The following is a 26,887-nucleotide window of genomic DNA, read 5'->3' as shown; positions in this document are numbered from 1 at the left end:
TCAGGCTCTGTTCAGAGTGCCACCTTGTAGGGAGGGTCTTTGGCAGAGCTGCTGGCAGCAGCAGAGGTGGTGGGATCCCTGGCAAAAATGGGAGCTAGGAGTATGCCTGCCAGGCAGCTCCCCTGGCACCAAGGGCATCCTGTCAGTCTTGGGGAAGGAGGAGAAACTGGGAGCAAGACCGCGTGACCTCTAGTGACAAAGGCCTGCTCTTGCCCACCCTAGCCCCTTCCCTAGGGAAGGAGAGGTACCCCCATGTTTAAGACTGCTCATGTACCACCTTTCCCAGAAAGAACAGGAGACCAGGGCAATGACTCACCTCCTTGCACTGACTCACTGCTGCAGGTCCTGGCTGTGAAGCATGGGAGACACTTAATGAAAAGCTGGATCTTACCTGGTGCTTGAAATAAACTTTTGTAGCTTGACTGAAAAAATAAGACACAGATATGTTTTTACATGGTGTATTGTGCTACCTGCATACCAAAAAATGTAGTGCCTGTCCCTGAAATGCTTTGCATGTAGAGGATGATGCACTTTTGGGAGGGAGAAAAGGGATTAATCATTTCTGTCCTGAAAAACAGTACTGATGACTTCTGAAGGTACAGTCCTGCCAAAAGTGTTGCATGAGAGACACTGCTACTGCTGCTTTCCTTTGGAATTTCATTTTGGCTTTTGGCAGCAGAAATAGTCACTCATGTCTACTGTGTCAGCTGCAAATATTAAAGCATATAGAGAAGCTTAAAGTGAATAATAGTTATATGGATCTTACTACCTTCATGGAGTATAATTTAAAAGTCCACCTCTTGAGAGTCTATAAAAAAAAAAGTTTGATTACCTTGTTCCTATATTTCGTTAGTTTAATCACTGTTCATTGTAATGGAATCTGTGTTTAAATTACCAAATTACATCAGTCCCAAACTAAGACTACAACAATTGAGCACATGACATGGGCACTCAGGTCCAGAGCTTGGTGTTTGGCTGTACAGCAGAGCAGTGGCTGATCCAGGATACTGGCTGTAGTTGGCTCTTTAATGTCTTATTGATTAAGCAATAACTGATGGCTGGGTTCAAACCACTCATGACAGGTAGTTGCAGGCTATCAGCATCAGTGTTCTGAAGTCCATATATTTCCTTTTTGATCTCTTTCTCACTTTTAAAATAAAAGATTATTTTGAAGCTGTTCTGTAGTAATAGAACCTGTGATAAGTTTGCATGCTTAGGTAGCTGTAGGTGTAAACCTGTTAACCTTCACACTGGCCTTTTGTGCAGATGCAGTGTGCTTTATATATGTAAATATATACCTACTTCTGTTATAGCTTGTCATTGCAAAACAGATACAAATTCTTGATGGTTGTTTTGAGATGGTAATATTATATGGTCCATGTCAGGGGCCATTATATGGTCAGCGGGTCAGCACAGCATATTAGTGAGAACTAGCTGGCCAGTGAATGGGGTGTGGAGGCTCTGTGCTTTCTCCAGCCGCTGAATTGCTGTTTTCTGAAGAGGCAACGGCATAAAACACAGCACTGCTGGTGCTTGTTTGGGGCTGGCTGGATTGTTTTCTCTACCATTCTCATTAGTACAAGGCTTTGATAGAAGTATTAAAAAAAAAAAAAACAACAAAACTGGTCTAATGTGTTCTAGTAGTACATGTTCTTAAAGAAAAGTTTGATTTCAGAAGTTGTAAGGGATCCACTGACAAGGCACATACCCATTGTATGTGCAAGCTGGAACACAGGAGGTTCCACATAAATATGAGGAAAAACTTCTTTACAGTGAGGGTGACCGAACACTGGAACAGGCTGCCCAGAGAGGTTGTGGAGTCTCCTTCTCTGGAGACATTCAAAACCCGCCTGGACGCGTTCCTGTGTGATATGATCTAGGTAATCCTGCTCCGGCAGGGGGATTGGACTAGATGATATTTCGAGGTCCCTTCCAATCCCTAACATTCTGTGATTCTGTGATTGTGAACATCAGTGCAATAACTAAAGCTGTTCTTTGGCAGCTCCTTGAATTGACTGCTTAATTTCTCATCTAACTCTACCTGGAAATACTTTATAAATCTGCACGGGATTCAATGTGTTCAGCATGCAGCTGGGAAAAACACACTATGGTTTAATGAATGCCATACCTTGCTGATGTGGGGCACATAACGTGAATAAAGCAGTAACTGATTCTTAAAATGAGAATGTACTCTGCCCCTCTCAGGTGGAAAACAATAACCTAGAGGAGAAGAGTGAGTGGAGGCAAGTCTATGGCCGTGGCAAAAGGCGAGTGCCCTCCGTGCCTACCTCGCCTCCACAGGTGCCTCTGAGCAATAGATATGAAGCCCTAGTGGAATACAGCCGGTCCAACGGGGATGTGGTGGAGAGGCAACCTATATCAGAGGTCCCACCACAGTCAGAAAAACCTGACAGGCGTATAGCTACCTCCTCCACAAGGAAGAAGAGAAGAGTTTTAGTGGTTGGAGACTCCTTCCTAAAGGGATCTGAGGGCCCAATATGCAGAGCTGACCCCCATCACAGGGAGGTCTGCAGCCTGCCTGGAGCCCGAATCAGGGATATCACCAGGAAACTCCCCAACCTGGTGAAGGCCACAGACTACTACCCCCTGCTGATCTTCCAGACAGGTGGGGAAGAAGCTGCATCCCGTAGTCTGAGGGGGATGAAGAAAGACTACAAGGCCCTAGGGCGGTTGGTGAAAGAGTCTGGGGCACAAGTTGTTTTCTCCTCCCTCTCACCTTCCATTTTCAGGTGATGACATGGGATGGAATAGTAGGATTCTCTCTATTAACGCCTGGCTACGAGACTGGTGCTACAGGCAGGGCTTTGGGTTCTTTGATAATGGCTGGTTTTATAAGACACCAGGCATGACTGTAATACATGGGAAAGGTTTATGTCGTAGGGGCAAAAGGGTTCTGGGACAGGAATTAGCAGGGCTCATTCGGAGAGCTTTAAACTAGATTTGAAGTGGGATGGGGTAGTAGCTGGGCTTGCACCACTGGGGCAACGCTCTAGTGTTGAGGTAGACCAGGAGGCCTCCCATCCCCCTGGGGTGAAATCGGTGTGCTCAGCTCGCTCCCTGAAATGCCTGTACACCAATGCACGCAGCATGGGGAATAAACAAGAGGAGTTAGAAATCTGTGTTCAGTTGGGGTGCTATGATCTAGTGGCAATTACAGAGACTTGGCGGGACGCCTCGCATGACTGGAATGTGGTCATGGATGGCTATGTCTTGTTCAGGAAAGACAGGCTGCTAAGGAGAGGTGGTGGAGTTGCTCTTTATGTGAGTGAGCAGCTAGAATGTATTGAGTTCTGTCCAGGGGAGGATCAGGAGCGAGTTGAGAGTTTGTGGGTGCGAATTAAGGGGCAGGCTGGCAGGGGTGCTACTGTTGTGGGTGTCTATTACAGGCCACCGGATCAGGATGAAGAGGGTGATGAGGCCTTCTACAGGCAGCTGAGAGCAGTCTCGCAATTACAGGGCCTGGTTGTCATAGGGGATTTCAACTACCCTGATATTTGCTGGGAGGCCTACTCAGCCAGCCATCCTCAGTCCAGGAGGTTCCTCCAGTGCATTGATGATAACTTTCTGATGCAAATGGTGGATGATCAACTAGGAGAGGAACGCTGCTGGATCTTATCCTCACTAACAAGGAGGGTCTGGTTGAAGAGGTGAAGATTGAGGGCAGCCTTGGTTGTAGTGACCATGAGATGGTAGAGTTCAGGATCTCATGTGGCAGGAACAGAATAGCTAGCAGAATTGCAACCCTGGACTTCAGGAGGGCCAACTTTGGCCTTTTCAAGCAATTGCTAGGGGAAATCCCATGGGACAGGGTACTAGAAGGTAAGGGGGCCCAAGATAGTTGGTTAGCATTCAAGGACTGCTTCTTCCGAGCTCAAGATCAGAGCATCCCAACAAGTAGGAAGTCAAGGAAGGGTAGCAGGAGACCTGCATGGTTAATCAGGGAACTGCTGGGCAAACTCAAGTGGAAGAAGAGGGTGTACAGATCATGGAAGGAGGGGCTGGCCACTTGGGAGGAATATAAGTCTGTTGTCAGAGGATGTAGGGAGGCAATTAGGAAAGCTAAGGCCTCCTTGGAATTAAACCTTGCAAGAGAGGTCAAGGACAACAGAAAGGGCTTCTTCAAATACATTGCAGGTAAAGCCAACACTAGAGGCAATGTAGGCCCAGTGATGAATGAGGTGGGGGCCCTGGAGACAGAGGATAAAAAGAAGGCGGAGTTACTGAATGCCTTCTTTGCCTCTGTCTATACTGTTGGAGGCTGTCCTGAGGAGCCCCGGACCCCTGTGGCCCCAGAAGAAGTCAGGATAGAGGAGGAATCTGTCTTGGTTGATGAGGGCTGGGTCAGGGACCAATTAAGCAATCTGAACGTCCATAAATCTATGGGCCCTGATGGGATGCACCCGCGGGTGCTGAGGGAGCTGGCGGAAGTCATTGCTAGGCCACTCTCCATCATCTTTGCTAAGTCATGGGCAACAGGAGAGGTGCCTGAGGACTGGAGGAAAGCGAATGTCACTCCAGTCTTCAAAAAGGGCAAGAAGGAGGACCCGGGTAACTATAGACCGGTCAGCCTCACCTCCATCCCCGGAAAGGTGATGGAACAACTTGTCCTTGGTGCTGTCTCTAGGCACATCAAGGATAGGGGGATCATTAGGGGCACTCAGCATGGCTTCACCAACGGGAAGTCATGCTCAACCAACTTGATAGCCTTTTATGAGGATGTAACCCGGTGGATAGATGATGGTAAAGCTGTGGATGTGGTCTATCTCGATTTCAGTAAAGCGTTTGACACGGTCTCCCACAGCATCCTCGCAGCTAAACTGGGGAAGTGTGGTCTGGATGATCGGGTAGTGAGGTGGATTGTGAACTGGCTGAAGGAAAGAAGCCAGAGAGTGCTGGTGAATGGGACAGAGTCCAGTTGGAGGTCTGTGTCTAGCGGAGTCCCTCAAGGGTCGGTACTGGGACCAGTTCTATTCAATATATTCATTAATGACTTGGATGAGGGATTAGAGTGCGCTGTCAGCAAGTTCGCTGATGACACAAAACTGGGAGGAGTGGCTGACGCGCCGGAAGGCTGCGCAGCCATTCAGAGAGACCTGGACAGGCTGGAGAGTTGGGCGGGGAGAAATTTAATGAAATATAATAAGGGCAAGTGTAGAGTCCTGCATCTGGGCAAGAACAACCCCATGTACCAGTATAAGTTGGGGGCAGACCTGTTGGAGAGCAGCGTAGGGGAAAGGGAGCTGGGGGTCCTAGTGGACAGCAGGATGACCATGAGCCAGCAGTGTGCCCTTGTGGCCAAGAAGGCCAATGGCATCCTGGGGTGTATTAGAAGGGGTGTGGTTAGCAGGTCGAGAGAGGTTCTCCTCCCCCTCTACTCTGCCCTGGTGAGGCCGCATCTGGAATATTGTGTCCAGTTCTGGGCCCCTCAGTTCAAGAAGGACAGGGAACTGCTAGAGAGAGTCCAGCGCAGAGCCACGAAGATGATTAAGGGAGTGGAACATCTCCCTTATGAGGAGAGGCTGAGGGAGCTGGGTCTCTTTAGCTTAGAGAAGAGGAGACTGAGGGGTGACCTCATTAATGTTTATAAATATGTAAAGTGCAAGTGTCATGAGGATGGAGCCAGGCTCTTCTCAGTGACATCCCTTGACAGGACAAGGGGCAATGGGTGCAAGCTGGAACACAGGAGGTTCCACATAAATATGAGGAAAAACTTCTTTACGGTGAGGGTGACCGAACACTGGAACAGGCTGCCCAGAGAGGTTGTGGAGTCTCCTTCTCTGGAGACATTCAAAACCCGCCTGGACGCGTTCCTGTGTGATATGGTCTAGGCAATCCTGCTCCGGCAGGGGGATTGGACTAGATGATCTTTCGAGGTCCCTTCCAATCCCTAACATTCTGTGATTCTGTGATAAGGTTTGCATGAATGAGGTAGGACTGAGTTCAGCCAGGTACTATATAAGCACAAACAATCTCTATTTCAGATAGCTTATGGACAGCACACAAGACAAGAAACAACATGCAGGTGTTGAACTGTTCTTTGTCCACAACCCAAGCAACCTGCTTTCTCCCTGTCAATGGTAGCACATCAAAACCAGCAGTTTGTTACAAGGATGCCTGTGTTCTGAAATATCTTGTCATTAGTTTTTAATTAACTCCTTTACCCTTTCATTTGTGAATTAATCCCTTCTAATGCAAGCAAACATCACAGTTGTGGTTGCCCAGGTATTGTTAATCCACATCATACATAGGCTGAATACAGTAAACCCTAGGTAATGAGCTCTGAGGACAGCTTTGTTTGAGACCAGTACTGAACTCCAGGTGTGGTTGTTGAACTGTGTATCACTTGTACAAAACACTTCCTTTTATGTGGATCTTGAGTTATTTCGGACTGTGTGTTGATTTGGACCCTAAACTAAGATGGAGATAGTTCTTGGCAAGACCTTTGGTTGAGATTGTTAGCTTCATTCCCCTCCCCCATTTTCTTTTTTTGCCTCTTGTTGTGTTTCTTTTAAGCAGTGCATTTAATAGAAAAGTGAACAGAAATTGCACGCTGATCCCTCCCCTAGCACTATGTACTCTTGTTTACAATTTCAGGACTTCTTTGAAGTTGGCTGTTTCTGACACAACAAGAACATTAGTAGCATTACCATGATTATAAGCTGAAAGCTTTTAAGATTAGCAAAAGAGAGTGGTAAAATGCAACCTTTGTCCTGGGTTCTGTAGTATGTTTATACTTCATTTTTCTTCTCCGGGATTTTGTTAGTATGCGATGGCAAACAGCACTACGTTTATTTTTCCTATAACAACACTGATGCTTACTACAAACTATAAATCTTCATGGATCAATGGAGAATATTGTGGGTTGGCAAAAATCTCTGTCTTTGTACCTTGGCGTAGTAAACTTGTTTTTGAAGTGCTTTATTACAATAAACTTTACATCTGTTTCTGAGAGTGTTGGCCAAGCATGCTGGTATGCTGATAGATTCCCCCCCCCCCCCTCTTTTTTCCTCTTCGTTTCCCCGCCCCCCCAGTGCTTACCTCAAGTCATTTATTTATAAGGCATTTTGGGGGGTGGATTGCTGTTCCCATGCTGCTTGCCTTGTTTTGCTGACTTCTATCAGTCAAATCTTCATGTATTCTTTCAGCTCTCACTCCTAACTTGGAAGTGAACATGGACATTTTGGTCTCCTACGTGGCCAGCTAACTACCACTGGTGTGACCCATGAGCCAAAGCAGCCTGTTCTCTAGGCGGTGCCTGTGCAGCTGATGTTTTTGTTGTTGTTCTTTGCATCGTGAGATAATTGTGAGAAAGTGAGATCAGAGGAACCATTTCCCACACAGTAGCTGTATCCCAGAGAGCTCTTTATAATGCTGGTCTGACAATATCGGATTTTAGGGGGCTGCATAGTGTGTTAATCACCGCAGCGGAGCTTGTCTCCTGCAAATTTGAGTGAGGAGTCTGTGCGAGTGTTGTGGTTGGAGGCCAGAGGCAGACCTCCAGCCTGAGATCAGGATATTTTTGTTCATTTGGGAAAAGTGCAGTGGTTGGTCGGGTGGCATAAAGAAAGAAAATGCGTCAAATGGGTTACCACCAATAACTACATTTGTTCCAACTCCCCCGCTCCATAGTTGCATATATGACAGGTATTTTAGTCATTTTTGTGCTGAAATAAATCTTCATTTGAATTATGACCTATCATGGAAATGGATATATGTAATGCATTAAAATAGCTAATGATGTATTTAAGGTTAATGGCAATTGCGGAGCTGTTCAGAAATTCATCAAGTTCGCATGTTTTATAAGCAGTTGATCTTTCACATCTTTTTGTAAACAATGTTGTAGCTTTTAGTGAAGTCACTTTCATGATAAGGGAAACTTCTGCATTTGGAGAATGCTGTACCTCAGAGTAGTAGGAGTGTTTAGAAAAAAATAAAATAGTGGAAAACCTCAAATGCTATATTTTTGTAGGATTCAAAGCATCCTATAAGGGGTCTTAGAGGAAAAAGATTTCTAAGCTGAATTTAAGTACGTTTGGTAGCAGCACAAAAGAAGCCGTAGACAGAAGTTGTACTTCCCTACCGTAAAAGTAAACCGTATTGCACTCATTGTACAGCTAGCTGTCAATACAGCAGTCAGAAAACATCACGACAGTTATTAAAGGATTCGAGTGCCTTCCTGAAGGCTGTGTACCCCAGAGGGGACTTGGGAGCTGCTGTTACACAGGAGGAGTCTGTGCAGGGAGCCCAAGTTGCTCGTTTCCAGTTCGGGCAGCCTCTGCCCCTCTCAGTCCTGCGATCTGCTCTGTGAAGGTCTGTCACGTCAGCAGCGCTGCCATGGCCCACGGGAGCTGGCGTAATGCTGCGGTGACCCCGAGCCGGCTTTGCCCAGTGTCTGAACTAACTGTGGGGCACGAGGTGGTGAACTAAGGCTCAGCCAGTGTTACCAGTTGCCTTTCTGATTGGTGATACAGTTTAAAAGCAAACACGCTGTCTCCAAACTTCAATTTTTCCGTGTGGCTGTATGAAAGCTGTGGAACTCTTTCTGTTCTTGTTTTCTTCCTCTAGAGATGTGTATTTGATGTATTTCTTTGCTACATACCAGCATCGCTAGGCCACTTGCTTTAATTTCAGTGACTTCAAATCCGAACGCAGCCCCGGGGCTGTGCAGTTTCCCTTGTGCTGATTCACATTGTGCACACTCGCTCGGTCAGTCCCTGCTCTCCGCGGAGAGGATTTTCCTGAGATAATTTACAATTGCAGTAACCCACGTGTGACGCTGTGCTCAGCTCGGTACGCTGCACACACCCCCGGTCCCCCCAGCGAGCCCGCTTGAGAATGGCCGCTGGGGGGCGCCCTCGGCCCGCGCCGCCCCGCCTGGCGGCTGGCGCTGTCCGGCAGCGCCCCCTGGCGGGCCGCGGCGCTGACGGCTGTGCTTGCCTTGCAGGTCGCACCGGGCGGTACACGCTGATCGAGAAATGGCGGGACACGGAGAGGCACCTGGCGCCGCACGAAAACCCCATCGTGTCGCTGAACAAGTGGGGACAGTACGCGAGCGACGTGCAGCTGATCCTGCGCCGCACCGGGCCCTCGCTGAGCGAGAGGCCGACTTCGGACAGCGTGGCTCGCATCCCGGAGAGGACTCTGTACCGGCAAAGCTTACCGCCCCTGGCCAAGCTGAGGCCTCCCGGTGACAAAGCCATGAAGAGGAGGGAGCCGAAAAGGAAATCCCTCACCTTCACCGGGGGGGCCAAAGGGTTAATGGACATCTTTGGGAAAAGCAAGGAATCCGAGTTCAAGCAAAAGGTGCTCAACAACTGTAAAACAACAGCGGATGAGTTGAAGAAATTGATCCACCTCCAGACGGAGAAACTTCAGTGCATTGAGAAGCAGCTGGAGTCCAACGAAGCCGAGATCCGCTACTGGGAACAAAAGTATAATGCCAGCTTGGAAGAAGAAATCCTCAAGCTAGAGCAGAAGATCAAAAGGAATGAAGTGGAGATTGAAGAGGAAGAGTTCTGGGAAAATGAGCTGCAGATTGAACAGGAGAACGAAAAACAGCTGAAGGAGCAGCTGCAGGAGATGAGGCAGAGGATCCTGGAGTGCGAGAGCAAGCTGAAGGACTACGTGTCTCAGATCCACAACATGGAAAGTGGCCTTGAAGCAGAGAAGTTGCAGCGGGAGGTTCAGGAGTCCCAAGTGAATGAAGAAGAGGTCAAGGAAAAGATCGAGAAGGTGAAGGGTGAAATTGATATTCAGGGCCAGCAGAGTCTGAGACTGGAAAATGGCATTAAAGCTGTAGAGAGGTCTTTGGGCCAAGCTACCAAACGGTTACAGGTAAGAATGGCTTTTTTATCCATAGCAAAGAAAAGTCAAAGAACTGACTGTAACAAATGTTTCTTATACAGATTGGAAGCCCATGAAAGAAAACATGAGAAAGTTTCCACAGTGAATTTGGGTAAAAGGAAGAAAGTGTTACTTTCATTTTCAAATTGCATTTCAGATTTTTGTTTGAAGAGCAGACAATTTGCATTTCACCTGTGTGTCTTACTCATTTAAACCATCTGAAAAGGCAGTCAGTAGTTAGTTCTTCGTCTCGAGATAAACCAGCAGATAGACGTTTCGGTGGATGTGTTCCTGGCCATTCAGAAGTCATGGGTGGCCTGCAGGGTTAGTGCTGAGCACTGCACACCCTTTCATTTATTTACATGCTGGCTCAGTTTCTTTCCCATCAGTTACAGCTTTGGTTTGCTCCCATTGCCTGACTGCCTGGTGACCTCTGAGAAATCATTTGAGGCATATCTTCACCACGCAGTGGTCCATGATAGAGAAACACCAGAGCTAATGTCAGCCAGACTAGGTGAGGGCAGTATGGCTACACCCATGGCGATGCATCTAGCCACCTCTTCCTGCTGAGAGGGAGTCCTTGCTAGCTCCAGTGAGGTGCTGCTGTGCTAGTGGGTCTGGGCTCTTTTACATCTCAGACAAACAGTATCTCCTGCAGGAACAATAGCACATTTAGGGCTAGTGGGGGATTGTTGTAGTGCTGGGTGCTAAACAGGACCATAGTGCTCTCAGCCTAACACCTTTAAAGGTATTAGTCTTCAAACCCCTGTTGATTTGGGATTAGATATCTTGAGGATTTAGATCCTAGATCTTAGCAGCTCTGTGCTTCATATTGTTAAATTTCAGGGAAGTTTGCACCATCATAACCATTTCTGAGGCTAAAATTCTGATTCTTGCCAGGTTTGTCTGCCAGTGAAACAGATGAATTAAAAACACAATCTAAAAGCAGCACCTGGATAGATGGATGTAGAGTTAAAATAACTGTTAATTTACAGGGCTTTTGTTTCAAAGAATAGCATCTCCCTTTTCCTTCCTGACTTGCTGGTGTTCAGGACTTTATTTTGTCTACACCTCAGGCATTTGTGGCACATATGTCAAAAGAGAATCCAGTCTCTGGTTCCTTGCTGAAGTTAATGATATCACTTGGAACTTGATAAGAGCATGAAAGAATAAATATAAATGGAAATCCAGCTGGTAGCTGGATGAGATGAAGGGAAGACTGTGGCTCCTGGGATTTTAATGCGCCACGTGAGATAGGACTGAGGCACCACACATCAGTTTGAGATGCGATCCTTGCTGTATTCCTGGGATTCACAGTTACTGTGTTCTACAGTGCTGCAGTTGCAGCAAAGTGATTCTGCTGTGAATATGTAAAGGGATTTTGCATCCTTACTCCTGAGCACCTAGAACCATGTCAGTATAAGCTGTTTTTACTAAATGAGGGGGGAAAATGTAATATTTTCATCCAAAGCAAAGTGGATGAAAACTGTAAGCCGTTTTGGCTGTATTTATCTATCGTAAGTTTCCAGGCACACTATGCTTAAGGATTTGTGCTAACAGAAAGCATCAAATCCTCTTTATATATTTTACCTATCCTCAGTAATACTCAGTGAGGCTGTGATTGAGTTCAAAATCTTTCTCGCTTTGTTGTTTTCATAGGCTAGGGTTTCACTTTCTTGGGGATGTTCCCCTTAAATTCGGATCTTTCAAGCTTGTTCTAAACCTAAAGGTGCACTAATCTGGAAGTCCAGGAGAAAATAAACTCAGCTCTGTATTATACAGTTTTGGGGGGAGGAAATAGAGAAATATTTTCTTGCACACTGAAAGTTAAATATTAATATTCATAGAACTGCTGATTTGAAACTAGAAAAGTTGACCATGGATGTTTTTATAGAGCTTTCAGTAACAAAGGAAAGAAAATTTTGGTTCACTAGATTTCAAGTGATAAGAACAGGAAGGTGGCATTTTTTAGTAGCATGTGAGAAATTTCTAGTAATTTGTCCTACCTCTTCTCTTTCATTCCTTTTCTCTAGCCACCTAAATAACATTACTTTCCAACAATACGAGGCTATGTTCAGTTAAGGATCAGATGCAGCACTCTGCTCTCCCTGTTTCTAGAGAAAGATTTTAAACAAAAACCAAACCAAACCAAAACAAAAACACCTCACACCAAAATCCCCCCCTTTTTGAGGTAAAAGATCTCACTAAAGTTTCACAATTAGATACTAAATTTAAGAGCTTAAACCAGTAGGATTTGGAGTGATACTTCACCTTTTTACCTTATTTCCCCTGCAAGTTGAGAAATGTCAAGAACAAGTTATTTATGATGTTAGTTCTGCTAACCTGCGTATTTCGGTGATTCATGTTTTTTAAAAAACCTGAATCCCCTTCAGTGGCAACTTTGTTACAATCTCATAAAACATGGGGCTGTAGAGTTAACACTGTAGTAAGTAAAGACAGTTGAGGATTTCCTGTGTCCCAAGCGCTGAGTTGTAGAGTCTAACAGGCCTAAAATAAATTGAAGAATTTTTCTGTATGATTGTCTTAAAATTTGGAGGTGGCCTGGTTTCCATTTCTCAGTCCAGCTTCTCCGAAAGCTCGTAGCCAGTGAATGGAAACACAAGTCTAGCACGGGAAGCTGAGACCAACCACATGGTATGCATTGACTGAACAGGTCAAACAAGTGCATCAGTGACAAAGCAGTTGGCATTTAAGAGCTCCTAATTTAGACATCAGATCAGTTGTGTTGATTTTCGTACTGTTGAATTCAGCCTCAACTGTGACCCTACTGCAAGTTTAAAATGACTAAGGGCTGTGCTGTTGGGGACTGTTCCTGGAACACATCCACAAAACTATTCTCCCCCAATCCTTGTGTGCGTTCATTTATAATTATGCTTACAGAAGATAATTAGGGAAAAGAAGGTTGACGCAACCTCCATCTCTTGCCAAAATGAAGATGTAGCGGTATGCACAGCATGGAAATGCCCACAGACAGGCTGCCTGGCATCTGGGTAGCTAGCCCACCCCTCTGGGGCCAAATAGGTGAAGCCCTTCCTGGCTGTGGAAAAGTACCACATGCAGCTGTCTGCTCATGAAGCTCAGTCTGTGTGGGGGAAAAAAAAATAATTGTAGTCTCAGGCTGTCGTAATCTATGGGAGTTGTATGTTTTGTATATCATGCTAGAATTCCAGAGCATTGAGGAAGACCCTAAATGATCATCCTCTGTGCTTGTGAAGGGGTGGTGAGCCAGCCAGGATTTGGCCTCATTGTACAAAACAGTCCGCTTGCAGAGTGAGAGAGTTCTGTCCATAAAAATTTACACTCTAAACAGAAAATGCAAAGAACAAGAAGAGAAGGGAGTTATTCTCCTTTTAGGAACAGAAGAACTAAATGAGCTGTCCAAGTCATTCTGGACACTTCTGGTAGAGTTAAGATTTGGTGCCAGCCCGATGCTCGGCTGATGTATTTTTTCAGAATGCTCACTATTACCATATCCATTGTGCCAAAATTTTTCTCAGGTGATATGAGAAACATCTGCTAGTCATCCAAGAAACAGTATGAACAGACCAGTAGTAACCTCTAATAAGTAATAGTGAGTGTTGACTCGCTTTCTAAATTACGAGAGTGAAATACCTTTCAACTCTTCCATTTACATTTGAATTTAAAAATCGGAGGCTTTCTCATCAAAAGGAGAAGGTTAGTTGCCCAGTTGCAAATAAAGTCTTGAAATGCCACTTTATGCTCACTGCTGCTCAGCAGATGTTTTCTCTTCCCTGGCAGGACAGGGAACAAGAACTGGAGCAACTGACAAAGGAGCTGCGACAGGTCAATCTCCAACAGTTCATCCAGCAAACAGGAACGAAGGTCACGGTGCTGCCAGCAGACCCCGTTGAGGTGGAGGCCCCGCATGTAGAGCTCGAGAGAGGTACAGCGCTCAGAATGCTTTTGGTGGGTGGGAGAAGGGGATGTATTTTACCTGATGCATTAATGCTGGCACTCATACATCAAGTGAATGCTCTGTTAGCGAAGAAGTGAGCAAAATACTAAGAAAACAGTGTCAAATATTTCTTTTCATTCCAAGGGTTTAGCAAGCTATAAATAAAGCACAGTATGTAGATTACTTCCCTCCCACTGTGCCTAGGCATGTGTTTGTCCCATCAGTAACCCATCAGGCCAGTAGCTTTCAAGTGTGGCCACCACGGCTGCAGGCATGTAAGCTGGCACGCAACATGATCGCACGTCTGACATTGCTGTTCATCTGGGTTTTTCCTCTTCTGGGGGGATGCGTTGTCAAAGCAGAAAAAGGAATGTGTCTGGATCTCGAGAAATCCCAGACAGCAGCCGCACGGGAATAGGAGCTAATCCAGCTGGGCTGCCAGCCACCCAGCAGTCTGGCAGAGACGGCTGTTAGGGCATGTGCAAATTGGCTTTGCCCCTAGTGAGATCAGTGCATTCTGCACACGCCGGCATCTGAATTCAGAATTTCCTAGACAGACACATGGGAGCACTTTGCATGCGTGTCACAGCGGTGGCACAAGCAGAAACTCCTTTGCTGTGGCTCAGCCTCTGCTGTGGTGTGCTTTACCAAGGACCCTGCTTTCAAGGGGCCTGTTTCTTTCAGCATTCTCCTTAGCTGGTTCTGTCCCTCCTCTCGGAAAACTTCCGAACCAAAAGGCACTGGGAGGGTAGGGAGGTGAGGAGAAGAAAAAAAACAACCAGGCCTTCAATGTCAGCACTTGTAAGAACTTTCTCTTTTAAGTGGGCGGGAAGCTGAAGCTTTGAGTTACCTATAGGTACAAGCTCTTTCTGCACATTACTGTATAAATGTATTGCATGTATCACGTGTGCATGTTCTTTGTGGGAGGGTAATTATATTGAGTAGGTGTGTCTTTCTGTTTTGAAGTGAGTAGGAGGTGTGTGCCTTGGGTCTCATCACTTCCTAGTCAGGCATTTGAATTTTTTGTTGTATGTGATGTGGTATTAGTTTTTCTATACTGCACTAAAGGCACCAGTAAGCAGGAAGAGAGGTGTTCTACAGACGTGATGATGGTGACTTTTCTAACTGCCCTTTTTCTTGCGCAGAGCCAACATTTCAGTCGGGGTCACTGAAGCGCCCTGGGTCATCGAGGCAACTGCCCAGTAACCTTCGGATTCTGCAGAATCCCCTGTCGTCTGGTTTTAACCCGGAGGGCATTTATGTATGACAGTACATACCTCTTCCGGAGAGCACCTAGCAAGGTACCCTGGATAAGATACACTTTTGTTTTATTCTGCCAATGATGAATGGAAGAAGGTTTTATGTTTTGTTAAGCCACCATATCTTTTTTTTTTTTCTTCTTCCTCCAACACACCACTTGGAGCCATACCCTGTGCACTGATGCTAAAGAGACAGAGTAACTGTCTTGATTCATAATTGGCAAGGATGAACTTGCTGTCAACACAGCTAGAGTGCAAAAACCTTCATTTGTTTTTGCCACTTCAGAAGTGTTTGGGAAAGTATTGTTCCATGTATAGGCATAAATAGAAGACTGAGGGTGAAGGAAACCATGTATGCAACTTATCTGAGGTTTAATTTATTCCCTTTAATCAATGGATGTGTGAATGTTGACCTTTTATATTTTTATTTTTAACTTGTGAATAATATGTATGGCTGTATGTCAGTCTGACAAGGTGGCTTTAATTTGCGCGTACAACCATCCACCGTTTGACCAAGTACAACAACTTGCAATGCAGAGTTCTGTGGAGTGCTGAACCATTAAAATGGTTTCTGACCACTGACTTTGTTAATTTCTGTTGTGGGTCATAATATGTCATGTTCCATCCATTGCTACCTTTTCAGGCTTGAAAAGTGAGCTTGTGCGATTTACTTGCTGTTGAATCTGCCTTGAATGAAGAACCTAGTGTTCAAAAGATTTATGGAATTTAAACCTTGGCTTGGTAAAAATATTTCCAGCATATGATTGAGGATGCACTAGTTAGATGATATTTTATTATATAGAATGTATATTTGAAATATTTTGCCACATTGTATATGCCTTTTGAGAAAAGAACAATGTAAGAAGTTGTCTTCATATATCTTACCAAAAGAGAGTAGGCGGCTTTCACTGTGTGTGATTTTATGTGTGATTTACACTTTATTTCTTCCACTAGCCATTACAGTGGTCTTGTTTTGTGGTAAATCGTGCTGTTGGAGGAGAAAAAAAAAACCACAAAACAAATGAGCATCCTCTTCCAGCCTTCCAGAATTCACTCTAGTTTTTTAGAGGGAAGAAATCTGGCAGAGAGTCTCATGAAGTCAATAGCAGAGCTGCTACTGACTTGGGCAGGGCCAGGATTTCATTCCTAGTCCCCAGTGTTAAAATGGTAGACCTTTAGCCCCTTTGAAAGACATATTGCTGCTCAGTCACTTAGAGAATATAAAGCTTAAAAACAGGAAATTCACACACTTGGTAGTCATTTTTTATGAAAAATGTGAGAAGATAACATTGTCATATCTTGATGTCACTCTAATGCAGTCAAAGCTAAGCAAGGATTAGACAAAATGGCTTCCATGCAGAAAGTAAGGCACTACCGAGTAGCACGTTGGTTACAGGCCTTGAAATTAGATTGCTAAAGTGGACACCAAATTTGTAGAGAAAGCGACTGGCATCAGTGGGACACTCTGTGTGCATTAGGAGGCTGGCCTCATGGATGAGTTAGAGAAGGGACGGGCCTTACCTAGGTGCATTTGGATTTCCTGTTCTAGCAGCAACTCATACAGTCATCCCTGCCTTTGAGATCCCCTTGACATGAGAGGGGGTCACTGTGCTTTCACTGCAATATTGAATACCTGGACTTCCGTCAGTGGCAAAATGACAGAACTGATGTCTTCGGCAGGGTCAGGATTTTACCACTGGTAGGAAACTCCAAGCTTTTTGCCATAGAAAATACTTAAGAATTCTTAACTCCTAGCATCCTCTTGTGTTGGTTTACTGATATACAGGTAAATGTTTATTTAAGTTTCCTTTTTTAAAAAAGGACCTTCCTGACAAATGGAAGTTTTATAAGATATAATAGAATATGAAGGACTCTTGAGTGTTTAATGCATTTTTTTTCCCTTTCCACTTATTAATGGCATCATATATTCTAAAAATGCTGCTGTATTTAGACTAACAGCAACAGATAAGGCTGTGAATATATAAAGGACCTTTCCAAATGGATTCTGAATTTTTACTGTTTAACTTATCAGGTTTTTGGTTTTGTTTTTGTTTTTTTTTTCTCCTTGTGAGCAAACTGGAAAATGAGATGTTCCTGCCTGAGGAATCTTTGCAGTGCTCACAGATTTTACTGTTAGTTTATCACAATTCTGTGCTCATGTTTACTGTGCCCATAACTTTGTATTAAAAAAAATGTGTATATATATATATATTAAAAAAAGTGTAAAATATACATAGTTTGGGGACAATATCTGTCCAAGGTACTTGAGCATATATGCCTTACATTCTGGGTTCAATTTACAGAAATAAAATAGCCCTCTCCAGTGGATATCTTGCATCTTCAGCACCTCTTGATGTTAGAGAACTGAGGCACTCAGCACCTTGCAAAGTCTGGCCCAAATTATGCTGCATGGGGGTAGGGGGAAAGACAAGGAAAAGTGTGTTGCAATTTCAGTCTTGTACTGAGATGAAGTATTTTTAAGGCAGATCAGCATACTTACCCAGCCACTGTTTTTGTCATACTTTGTGACTGGTCCATCTCCCACAGATGTCAGTTTGAGCTGAATTGGGCTCTTGCATCATAAAAACTGCTCTCTTTCTCTGCCAGGTTATTCTTTAAGATGGAGGAAGGAGGAAAAGGATTAAAAGGAAAGGGAAGAGCAGCTTTGGAGGGCTTGAGTTACAGCTTTGTAATAGAATCAAGGAAGGAATTTGCCATTTAAGTTAAAAAATATCATCTGCTAATCGCAGCAGCTGTGTGACAGAATGGCCAGCCTAGAGCTGGCTCAGGAGCGGCCACTGCATCATCACTGAGTGGACCCTCCTTGTCAGGGCTTTAGCATATGTCAAGGTGATCTGGAAAACATTTACAGCTTCAGCCACTGTTGTTGCAGAGGCTTGGGTATCCAAACCTGCCATTTGTGAGCACTGACAAATTCCCTTGCCCCCACCATACTCCTCTTGCTTATTTGAATTTCACCCAGGCTAAAGTTCTGTAGCATTTTTACCCTCTCTGTAAATAAACCAAAAAGAAATGGCATGCCCTTGCATTAAATGTGAATTGAACAATGTATTACAGTTATAAAAAATTCCTCACATTATGGCATTAAGAATTTTGCTTCTGATCAACTGCAGAACCTCGCTCTTTCTTACAAATGTAGAAAAATTCATATTCAGAAATGTTTCAAACCTACTTACTGGGCATTAGCAGAAAGGAAGCTACACGTACTAATTTTAACAAGTGCCATATTATTTACTGGCCAGCATGATAAAAATGGGTTTTTTTGCTTGAGTTAAATAGCTGAATACACAAGCACTATTTTCCAGTGCACAGGGAATTTATATGGAGAACTCCTGTAATTCATTACTAATGGAAATTAACTGTGTTACCTCTCTCATCCACGAGGATACAGTTTATTTTTGCTGGTGATGCTATGTTGTTAGGGGAAAAGGGGGGTGGGGGTTGACCATTTGAAAAGCCAGTAGGTTAAGGCTAAGGTAAACATCCTGAATGCCCGAGCAATGGAGAAACCCAAGTCCTACTCAGAAAAGTCAGCTAGGAACCTGCCTTCCGTTATCTTTCAGTGGGACTTAGGTTCCCAAGTGCCTGAATTGCTTCTGGAAATGGTATGTTAGCTTTGAGATTACTTGCTTTTCTAAACCCTAGCAAGCTGGAAGAAACTTCTTGAAGAAGAGAACTACCAGTAGCATTAGCAATATGCAAACATGCTTTCATTGTGAGGTAAGAGGGAAAAGTTTCTTTAATGAAATAAAAATCTCCTCTTGGGGCAGTAATTGCCTTGTTTTTAGCATGAAGAGTATTGCATTGTTTTAGTGAACTGGGATCATACAAGTATGATTAAAAAAAATGATCTTGTAATTTTTAGTGAGTTATCTTGAAGCATATAAATTCCTGATGTGCATTAACTTGAGTGAGGTTGGGCCTTAATGATCCATGTAAATAACAAAACTGTATTCAGATTTTTTTTCCAGAAAATAGTCTCTAATGGTCTGTACTGTATTAAAATAAGTGTCAAAGTATTACTTTTATATTACACCTTTTTTTTTCTTAGAACATTGAAACATGCATGTTATTCTATTTGCTACAGTATTTTAATGTTTTGGATGAAGGCCATCGGTTGTATGGAGATGACAAAACAATCATTCTGTCTATTTATTCAGTATTGCTGCTTAAAGTTTTCAAAATAAAGCTTTCAATGCCAATATAGTGACTGATTGAAAGCTGTTCTAGCTCTCTTCAGATGTTTTTTTTCTGTTTATAGAAGACTAAGTAAGTGAAACTTGGTATATAGACTGCTATACCAGCAAAGAATTATTGCAATAATATTGTGGGGAGGGGTTGGGGGCACGTGTGTGTAGTATATACGTAAATTATGCATGCAGTGAATGCGTTTAGGTCTCAAGTGAATGGAGTGCTGAAGAATGTTCAAATCTTTTGTGGTCTTGCAAGCAACTTACACATGCACTCAAATACTGGTTAGTGCTTCACACCAGTGTGCAGTGCTTGTGAGGGGCAAAAACAAGCAGAGACGGTCACAAAGGATCAGCTCAGAGCCCTTTGAACCACCTGGGATTTAAGCACATTCTTGAGTATTCCATAGATGTGTTTCTGAATTGGGCCTAAAAGCATGTTCTGAAACAAAAATCTTTCAGTTGCAGCAAGGATAACTCGCTTCAAGCATAGCTGGTACCTCTGAAAATTTGAGTACTGAGAATGGATCAAGTATGCCTGCTCTGTTTGTAAAGGGTATCAAAATGCAGAGAACGTTCACCCTCATGATCACCCCGTGAAACTACTAACTACGCGTTCTGACTGGAAGATTTGAGTTGCTGATGCTTTAACCTAGAGAAGCAACACAAACTAACTGAAGACACGAGTGAGCATTTTATTACTGCTCTGCTTCAATGCAAGATGAAAATCTGTATTATATGTAACTATATTTTTTGTCATTTAAAAAGCTTCTATTTTTTATTATTCTCATGAATGGTTGACAAAAGATATTGGATATGCTCCCGTACAATAAATTCCCCTCTGAAACTTTGGGTCTTTACAGTTCGTGGTTTGCTGGAATTGCACTGTACATCTCACGCACATCTCGTGATGCAGCTACTGAAACTCTGTCTGTCAAAGAACATTTAGCCTGAAAGCAGGCCAAGGTAATGCTCGGTGTGTCTAGAGCTCAAACACTTTCAGAAATGGCCATGTGTTGAGCATTAGGAGACAATGAACACTCCTAAATCGCAATTTACTTGGAGATGTGGGAAACACAACTGGTTGGTGTGGAGCCTCTGGAAGACAAGAGAGGTCTTCTACCGTAAAGTCTGCACATGCTGTATTTTTAAGCAGACATAGCCCAGGAACTATAAGGGAATGGAGTAGCTTGTTTTCAGCTGAGGAACTGTTACTAAGATTAATCCCGAAAAGACAGAATTGGTCAGCGACTCAGAGGAAGTGTAACTTAAAGCAGAGGCAGGGGTTTGTTTGGAGATGATCAGAGAGAGGAATTGAAGGTACAGAATCTTCACACAACAAATACAAGGTGCCCAGATGCTTCAGGGAGCAGGAAGAAATTAAGCTTTGAACAAGGAACTGAATACCCGATTCAGGCTTAGTTCTTGTGCTGAAGACTGGAGGGCCTGTGAAGATGGCTTGAGATCATTTGAGTTAATCGAGGCAGGGAACTTGCTACAGCTGGGCACTTGTGATATAAGCCATCCAAATGCAGTCCTTCATCTAATATCCCAACAAATGTTTTTTCCTAAGCCAGCTGGAGCCTAATCTCATTAGATGTGAGGAGAAATGAGCTAACAGTGGTAGCACTGTTGACTGGCAATAAGACAAAGAATGTCATGAGCTTCATGGAAACCCTAGCATGTGGCATTCACACTGGCAGGATCATGTGAGTTGTAGAGGATCTCTGCTCCTGAAAGGTACCCTTTTCTGCTTCTGTGCAAGTCAGCTGGCTGGATTTTGTGGTAACTAAGGTTTCCCAGCATGCTCAGTAGAGCCAGGGGTACAGCTAATGATTCTGATCTTATCTTGCCTTTGAACAACAAACTGGTATATTTGTGCGTCACTGCTGCAACACTAACTAGCTCAGTATAACTGGATCACTAATGAGTTGCAAAACCAGACCAGATCAACGGTCCGTTTCATTTACAGTCTGTACTGAGTTCTTCTGCCTGTCACATCTCTGTCAGGTAGGTGGTATTTCTTTACAATCCCAGTTTTTAATGATTGTTTCAACTAAGTTGTGTAGTGTCTGAAGTAGGGCACAATGAGCAATGGTCCCCATTATTGCTTCTGTTGAAAATGATGTATTCGCTACCTTTGGTATTGTAGCTAGTGTTAATGAGTGAGTATTTTCTAGGTCAGCCGCTGCTTCATCATTAACTTTCTCCAGAAATACTACATGGAGACAGTCTCAGCTGGTCTGTTTTGTTCCATTTTTCTAGGTGGGTATGCAGTGTATTTTTTTCCATCCTTTGTGGTGAGTTCCCCGTTCCATGTGCTGTCAGGTCAGCAAACTATAGACATGATTTGTTAAACATGAGCTACTGTCCAGTGGGTGGCTTGAAAAGAGCCTCTTTGGCATGTGCTAGTGCAACAAGGAACTTGATGCAAATGGAGATGATAAACTTAATTGAGCAACCTCACCACTTGTCTGATCAACTGGGACACTGCCAGTGTCCTCATGCCACTTCTGGTGGGTCTGTCTGTGCCTCCCCTGGGGAAGAAACATCCTTGCTGTCATGTAGAACACCTTGCTGGTGTTTCTCTCCCACGAATGTGTATTTGCTCTGCACTGACTCCTATCTAAGACAGACATCTGTTCCTCATGCAAACTAAAGTGTGATTTCTAGAGAGGCTTTTCTGATCTGGAAGGGCTGCAGGGATCTCTGCAATCTCTGGCAGAGTGAGAGAGTGTCATCACAGTAGCATCATGCTGTTTTGTTCAGTCGTCCAGAAGTTGAAGGAGGTGAAATACAGCTACAGCAAAATGGGCCTTCAGCTGCGAGAGCTGGCAGTTGGGTGTTAATCTCCAGTATTTGCTTTGGTCCGCACAGGTTAAGTATATGAGACTTTGATTTCAGTTTCCAGTCCTCTGAGTCACAGATATATCAAGGAGAAGCAGAGTTATGAAAACAATGTGAAGTCCAATCAACAGGACAGATTCCTGTACAGTAACACACTGATGAATGGGATTTGGCCTGCAACAGTTATAAGCTATGTCCCACAACCCTGTCTCATAATGTAATTACTTTATTAATTACTTATGTATTGGCTTGTTCCCCAATAGCAAGGTTTCATATATACTTTTCCTGCAAAATACAGAATGATGCTATTGTTCAAGCTATAGTTCTCCCTTTCTGTACATCTTTTTTGCATATGCTATTTTGTGCTTGTTGTTTCAGCTACATGCTTTGCCTTGCTTTAGCCCTCTGTAGAAGAAGGCAGGCAATAAATAATTGGAAGACTTCAATATAAAAGTTCTAATATTCAATCCTGGGTCAAGGTGGAGGGAAGAAAAGTTTTCTATTACTTCTTTTTAATGAGCACAAGTTTGAAGAAAAATATTCAGAAGAGCTCCACCTGGGCTTATGAAAAGTCCACTTAAAAAAACCTTACCCAATGAAACACAAATGAGTGCCAATAATTACCTGCCTAGGTCTTTAAAAAGGGAGGGCCTCCGGTTAAAACAAAAAGAAAAAAAGAGGAGAGGAGGGAAGGGGGGTGTACACTAAGTAAAACACCTTTAACCTGATTTATATTTGCCCTGGAGTCCTTTTCACTACCCGTGTGATGGAAGGGGAAAGGAATCATCCAGCTTTAGAACCATGGTATCACAGGGTACCATCGGTAGCTGTTGCTAAAATAAAATTCAGGCCAGCCTTTAAGTGGGGAATAACTGGAATTTCTTTGTTGTTGCCTATGAAGCTTCTCATAAATTAGTACCTGTCACAACCTGCCACAGCATATCCCTTTTATCAGGTGTACCAAACCGCTTTTCGTTAAATGTTATGTGCCCAGAAAAGATGATTTGACTTTAGCAGTCACAATCAAGCTGAGGTGAATGAACTTCTGGAAAACTGTAGGGAAACCTGAGAACACCAGCTGACCTTTAACTATGCTTTGTTGCTACAAAGTTGTCTTAACTGTTCTCTTGACCTAGCAAATCTGCATCATGGTTACTGAGACTATGACCTGGATTCTCCATTGTCATGTAGCTTGTCTCATGTACAAAACGAGCATGGACGAGACAGCAGCATGGCTAAATGAGAAAGGTAACAATGTCCATTAGCTGTACAGCTGCTGTGAAAGGTTATGCTAGATGCAGGGCACCAGATAATCTTGTCCCCTCTTGTCCCAACGCTGCAATTACAACAAGGTCTACACGAGAGGGCAGCAATACATGCTGGCATGCCTGGAGCAGCGTAGCCATGCAGCTAGTTGAAAAGCAGATTTTTCTACGCATATGTAGCACATGATAGAGAATCATGTAAAATATGCAACATTCCATCTTTAAATATGTTCTTTCAGAATGGATACAATAATACTTAGAGAGAACCATGTCCTACTCACAGCATGTGTGATGCACAAATGATGTAATTCCTGCAGTCTCTCTGAGGATGGCTCGGGCCTGGTAGCTTTCTGAAACCTGTACAGATGTGGGTTGAAACATTCCATTTTAGAGATTCTCCTGTGCCTGGCATGTTTGCCTGTGCCTGGGACGCTCTTCTTTCATTTCTGAGCTCTGCCACAGATTTCCTGTGTGTGACCTTGGGCAAGCTACTATAATCCCTCTGGACTGGAGTCCCCCAGCTGTAAGATTGAGATAATACTGCTTCATCCCCTTTGACTTTGTCTACATATACTGCCAGCCCTGTGGGGAACAGCATCTCGTTTCCCATTTGTTTGGCAAATAGTACTTAGAATGTGGTCCTGATCTTGGCTGTGCCATCTAGATACTATTGCAATGCAGTATATTTTTATATCATACCAAGAGGATGACAAGAAGTCACTCTGAGTTAGTTTTACATTACAGTGAGAGCAAGATGCAGACGTGCTGAGGGAAACTGGGGCGTTGTGAAGGTGAATCCTTGTTTAGCTTTAAATGGATTTATTTTTCTAAAGGGGTAAAAAGAAAAGGCAAGTAAAGGAATAAAACCTCATTTCAACTTCTGCTCAACCCTGCTCTTCTTGCAAAGTGATGCTATTACAAGAGGCAGCCTAAATCCTTTTGCAAGTGCTACTGGGGAGTGTGTTGTACCTAATCGATAGAAATGATTGACTGAGCAGGCTGAAATTTGCATGGTGGTCCTAAATGTTCCAGTGTTTCCATAAGTGTGATGATCTTCTAACAGCGTGCATGCAACTAGTAATGCACCATGACAGGTTGCCATTTCACGGTTGTCTGTAGATACCTAAGTGCCCTGTGGTATTAGGGGCTGGAGAGAGAAAGTGCGCAACAGTTAGAATTGTAGGAGGGTGCCTTTTTTTGGTTGTTTCCCGATTCCAAAGTGTTTTCTACATGCTCCCAATAAATTTAATTAACTAACAAACCTCAGCTGCACTTACTCTGGAGACCTGCACAGAATGAGCACCCTTCAGCATGCCCTAGCACAGAGACTCCAACCCTACTGCTCAGTCCTGAGAGTAAAGATCGTTTTAAGGTGTTGCCATCTGAACCCATTTAGGTAATAATTAGTGTAGCTGCTGGCATTTGACAAGGCAATGAATAATCAGACCCATGGCACCTTATCTCATGTCCTGCACAATAAAGTTCTTGCTGCTACCTTTGTCCATGGTCATCTGAGGTCCTCTATAGCAGGAAGCACCTGCTTCTAGGAACACATCTCTCCTTTGGTAAGAAAAATTGACTTGGCCTGCCCCAGGCATGCAGTCACACACAACAGACACATACTTCAGGCACCGTGAGCAACCACAAAGCTGGGCTCAGTAGCCTGAGAAGCGTGAGTACCCAGTGAAATTGCTTGTTTTGGGGTATCTTTGTTCATTGTTGGAACACAGCCTAAAATTCCCAAGAAATAAAATCTGTCTTATGTTACTATCATTGAATAACAGCGATCCCAAGCATATACATTTTTTATATATGCACACACATATATGTGTATGTAGTCAAGTCATTAAGTATCATCCCTGTTGTCAGCGTGGGAAACTAAGCAAGGTGAAGGGCCTTCACAGAATGAGTACATGCCCTTCATCTCCGTGCACCTACTTTTGTGTATGGATCTTTCACTGAAAAGTCTGTTCTGATCCCACAGAAATACAGAGTTGTCCAACAATAGTTCAGTCAGGCTGAAAGGCCATCTGACCTAGCACTCAGCCTCCATCTCTATAGCAAGAGCTGAATGAGCACGGGCAACTCAATAGTAAAGAGTACCCTGGTCTGGAGTTACCAAAATAACCTGCTTGGAGGGGAAGCTTTCCCTAACCCTTCAGTCAGAGATTAAACTTTTTTCCTGATAGCAGAGGATTTATCTCCCTTCCAAACTGTACACTGCAAAAGAAGTGACTCTCAATCTCTCCTTTTGCAAGTGTTGCACCAGGTTCAACCAATAGAACTTTTAGCTTTGAGATCTGATTAGTCTGTTTTAAACTTAAAGCTTTACTCTGCAAAATTAGTGTCTTCATCTACCATTGATTTTAGCACACCGGTTTCAGCATACGCAGGAGGAGTTCAGCTCCTTGTAGAATCTAGCCCATTTGTTTTAAGTTCTTTGGCAGGGACTGCAAAGAGGGGAAGTTGAAATTAACAGCAATAATAACAAGCTATTCTGTGATAAAGTGTCAGGTTTGTGTTTTCTTGTAGTGCAGATCATCCAGTTACCTCCATCAGTTTTTCACCTTCAAGATGTCAAATATTCTTGGAGCCTGAACTAAGAATAAGGGAAATCTTCCTGGCATTGTTCTGTCTCATTTCGGCTATAGAAATGCACACGCTCTCTGATGCACAGCAGATGGGCTCACTGCTCCGTGTCTGATTAAAGCCAGAAGGTGAAAAGGTAACTGAGGGGTATCAGTAAAAGGAACTCCACCTGAGCGATGCAGTTCTGGGGTGGCTGTGTTTGGGGTTAAAAATTTGAGTCTGTTGTGATTTTTTCTTCAGGTAACTGTACTTAGCTTATTGCTTCTCTTGTCAGCATACATAAGTTACTTGTTTTGCCAGGGAAGCTGTTTTTACTAGAAATAGCCAACTATGATTATATTTAGATTTGAAGCCACCCAAGAAACTATAGTGGTTTGAAACGATATATCCAAAAAAGTTGGCATTTCTCAGTGGTGCCCTGCTATGGTTCACTACTGCGTGGCTGACTTGCAGTTTCACCTGCCTCGCGGTACTGGTAACAGGGATAGATCAGAAGGAAAAAGGGTTCCTGTTCTTGGCTGTGCAGCATGCAGCTGTGAGGCAGTGGTTCTGAACTGCCTTTCTGCTCCTTCCAGCCCAGCCGGAAGCTTGAGACTCTCCTGTAACATGGAGGTGCCTTCAGTCAAAGGGGCAGGTGTGCATCTTGAAGGCACTGGCACATGGACTCATCGGGAACAGCTGGGGAAAGGGAGGAGATCCCCTCTTTACAGGCTTGTACATGCAAATGATTTGATTCCACCTGCTAGGGAAAATGCTAGGGTAGCTCTAAACTACCAGCATGCTGTTCCAGACCAGGCAGCATTGTTCCTGGAGAAGGTATAGATGATCTCAGAGTAAAACAAAAGGAAGGGACATGCAGTACCTTCTTACGGCCTGGGACAGGCAACTGAATTGCCCTCTACCCCTTTGAACGTA

General features: G+C 43.8%; 1 protein-coding gene across 2 annotated transcripts in view; it reads left to right on the top strand.

Moving 5' to 3' along the window:
* Positions 1-20,118, top strand: part of RASSF8 (Ras association domain family member 8) — a 94,969-nt gene extending 74,851 nt beyond the window's left edge. The window contains exons 4-7 of one of the 2 annotated variants that reach the window (XM_068401955.1): positions 8,966-9,855; positions 13,645-13,789; positions 14,947-15,102; positions 19,734-20,118. In XM_068401955.1, coding sequence (XP_068258056.1) covers positions 8,966-9,855; positions 13,645-13,789; positions 14,947-15,068 — 1,157 coding nt within the window. In that variant the 3' untranslated portion in view covers positions 15,069-15,102; positions 19,734-20,118. Of the gene's footprint in view, positions 1-8,965; positions 9,856-13,644; positions 13,790-14,946 lie in introns of both variants that reach the window. The other variant, XM_068401954.1, reaches the window with a different exon arrangement.
* Positions 20,119-26,887: the final 6,769 nt, after the last annotated feature.

This window comes from Nyctibius grandis, chromosome 5 (assembly GCF_013368605.1).
Source record: "Nyctibius grandis isolate bNycGra1 chromosome 5, bNycGra1.pri, whole genome shotgun sequence".
In the NCBI taxonomy this organism is placed as follows: domain Eukaryota; kingdom Metazoa; phylum Chordata; class Aves; order Nyctibiiformes; family Nyctibiidae; genus Nyctibius; species Nyctibius grandis.
This window is presented reverse-complemented; position numbering and strand designations above follow the sequence as displayed.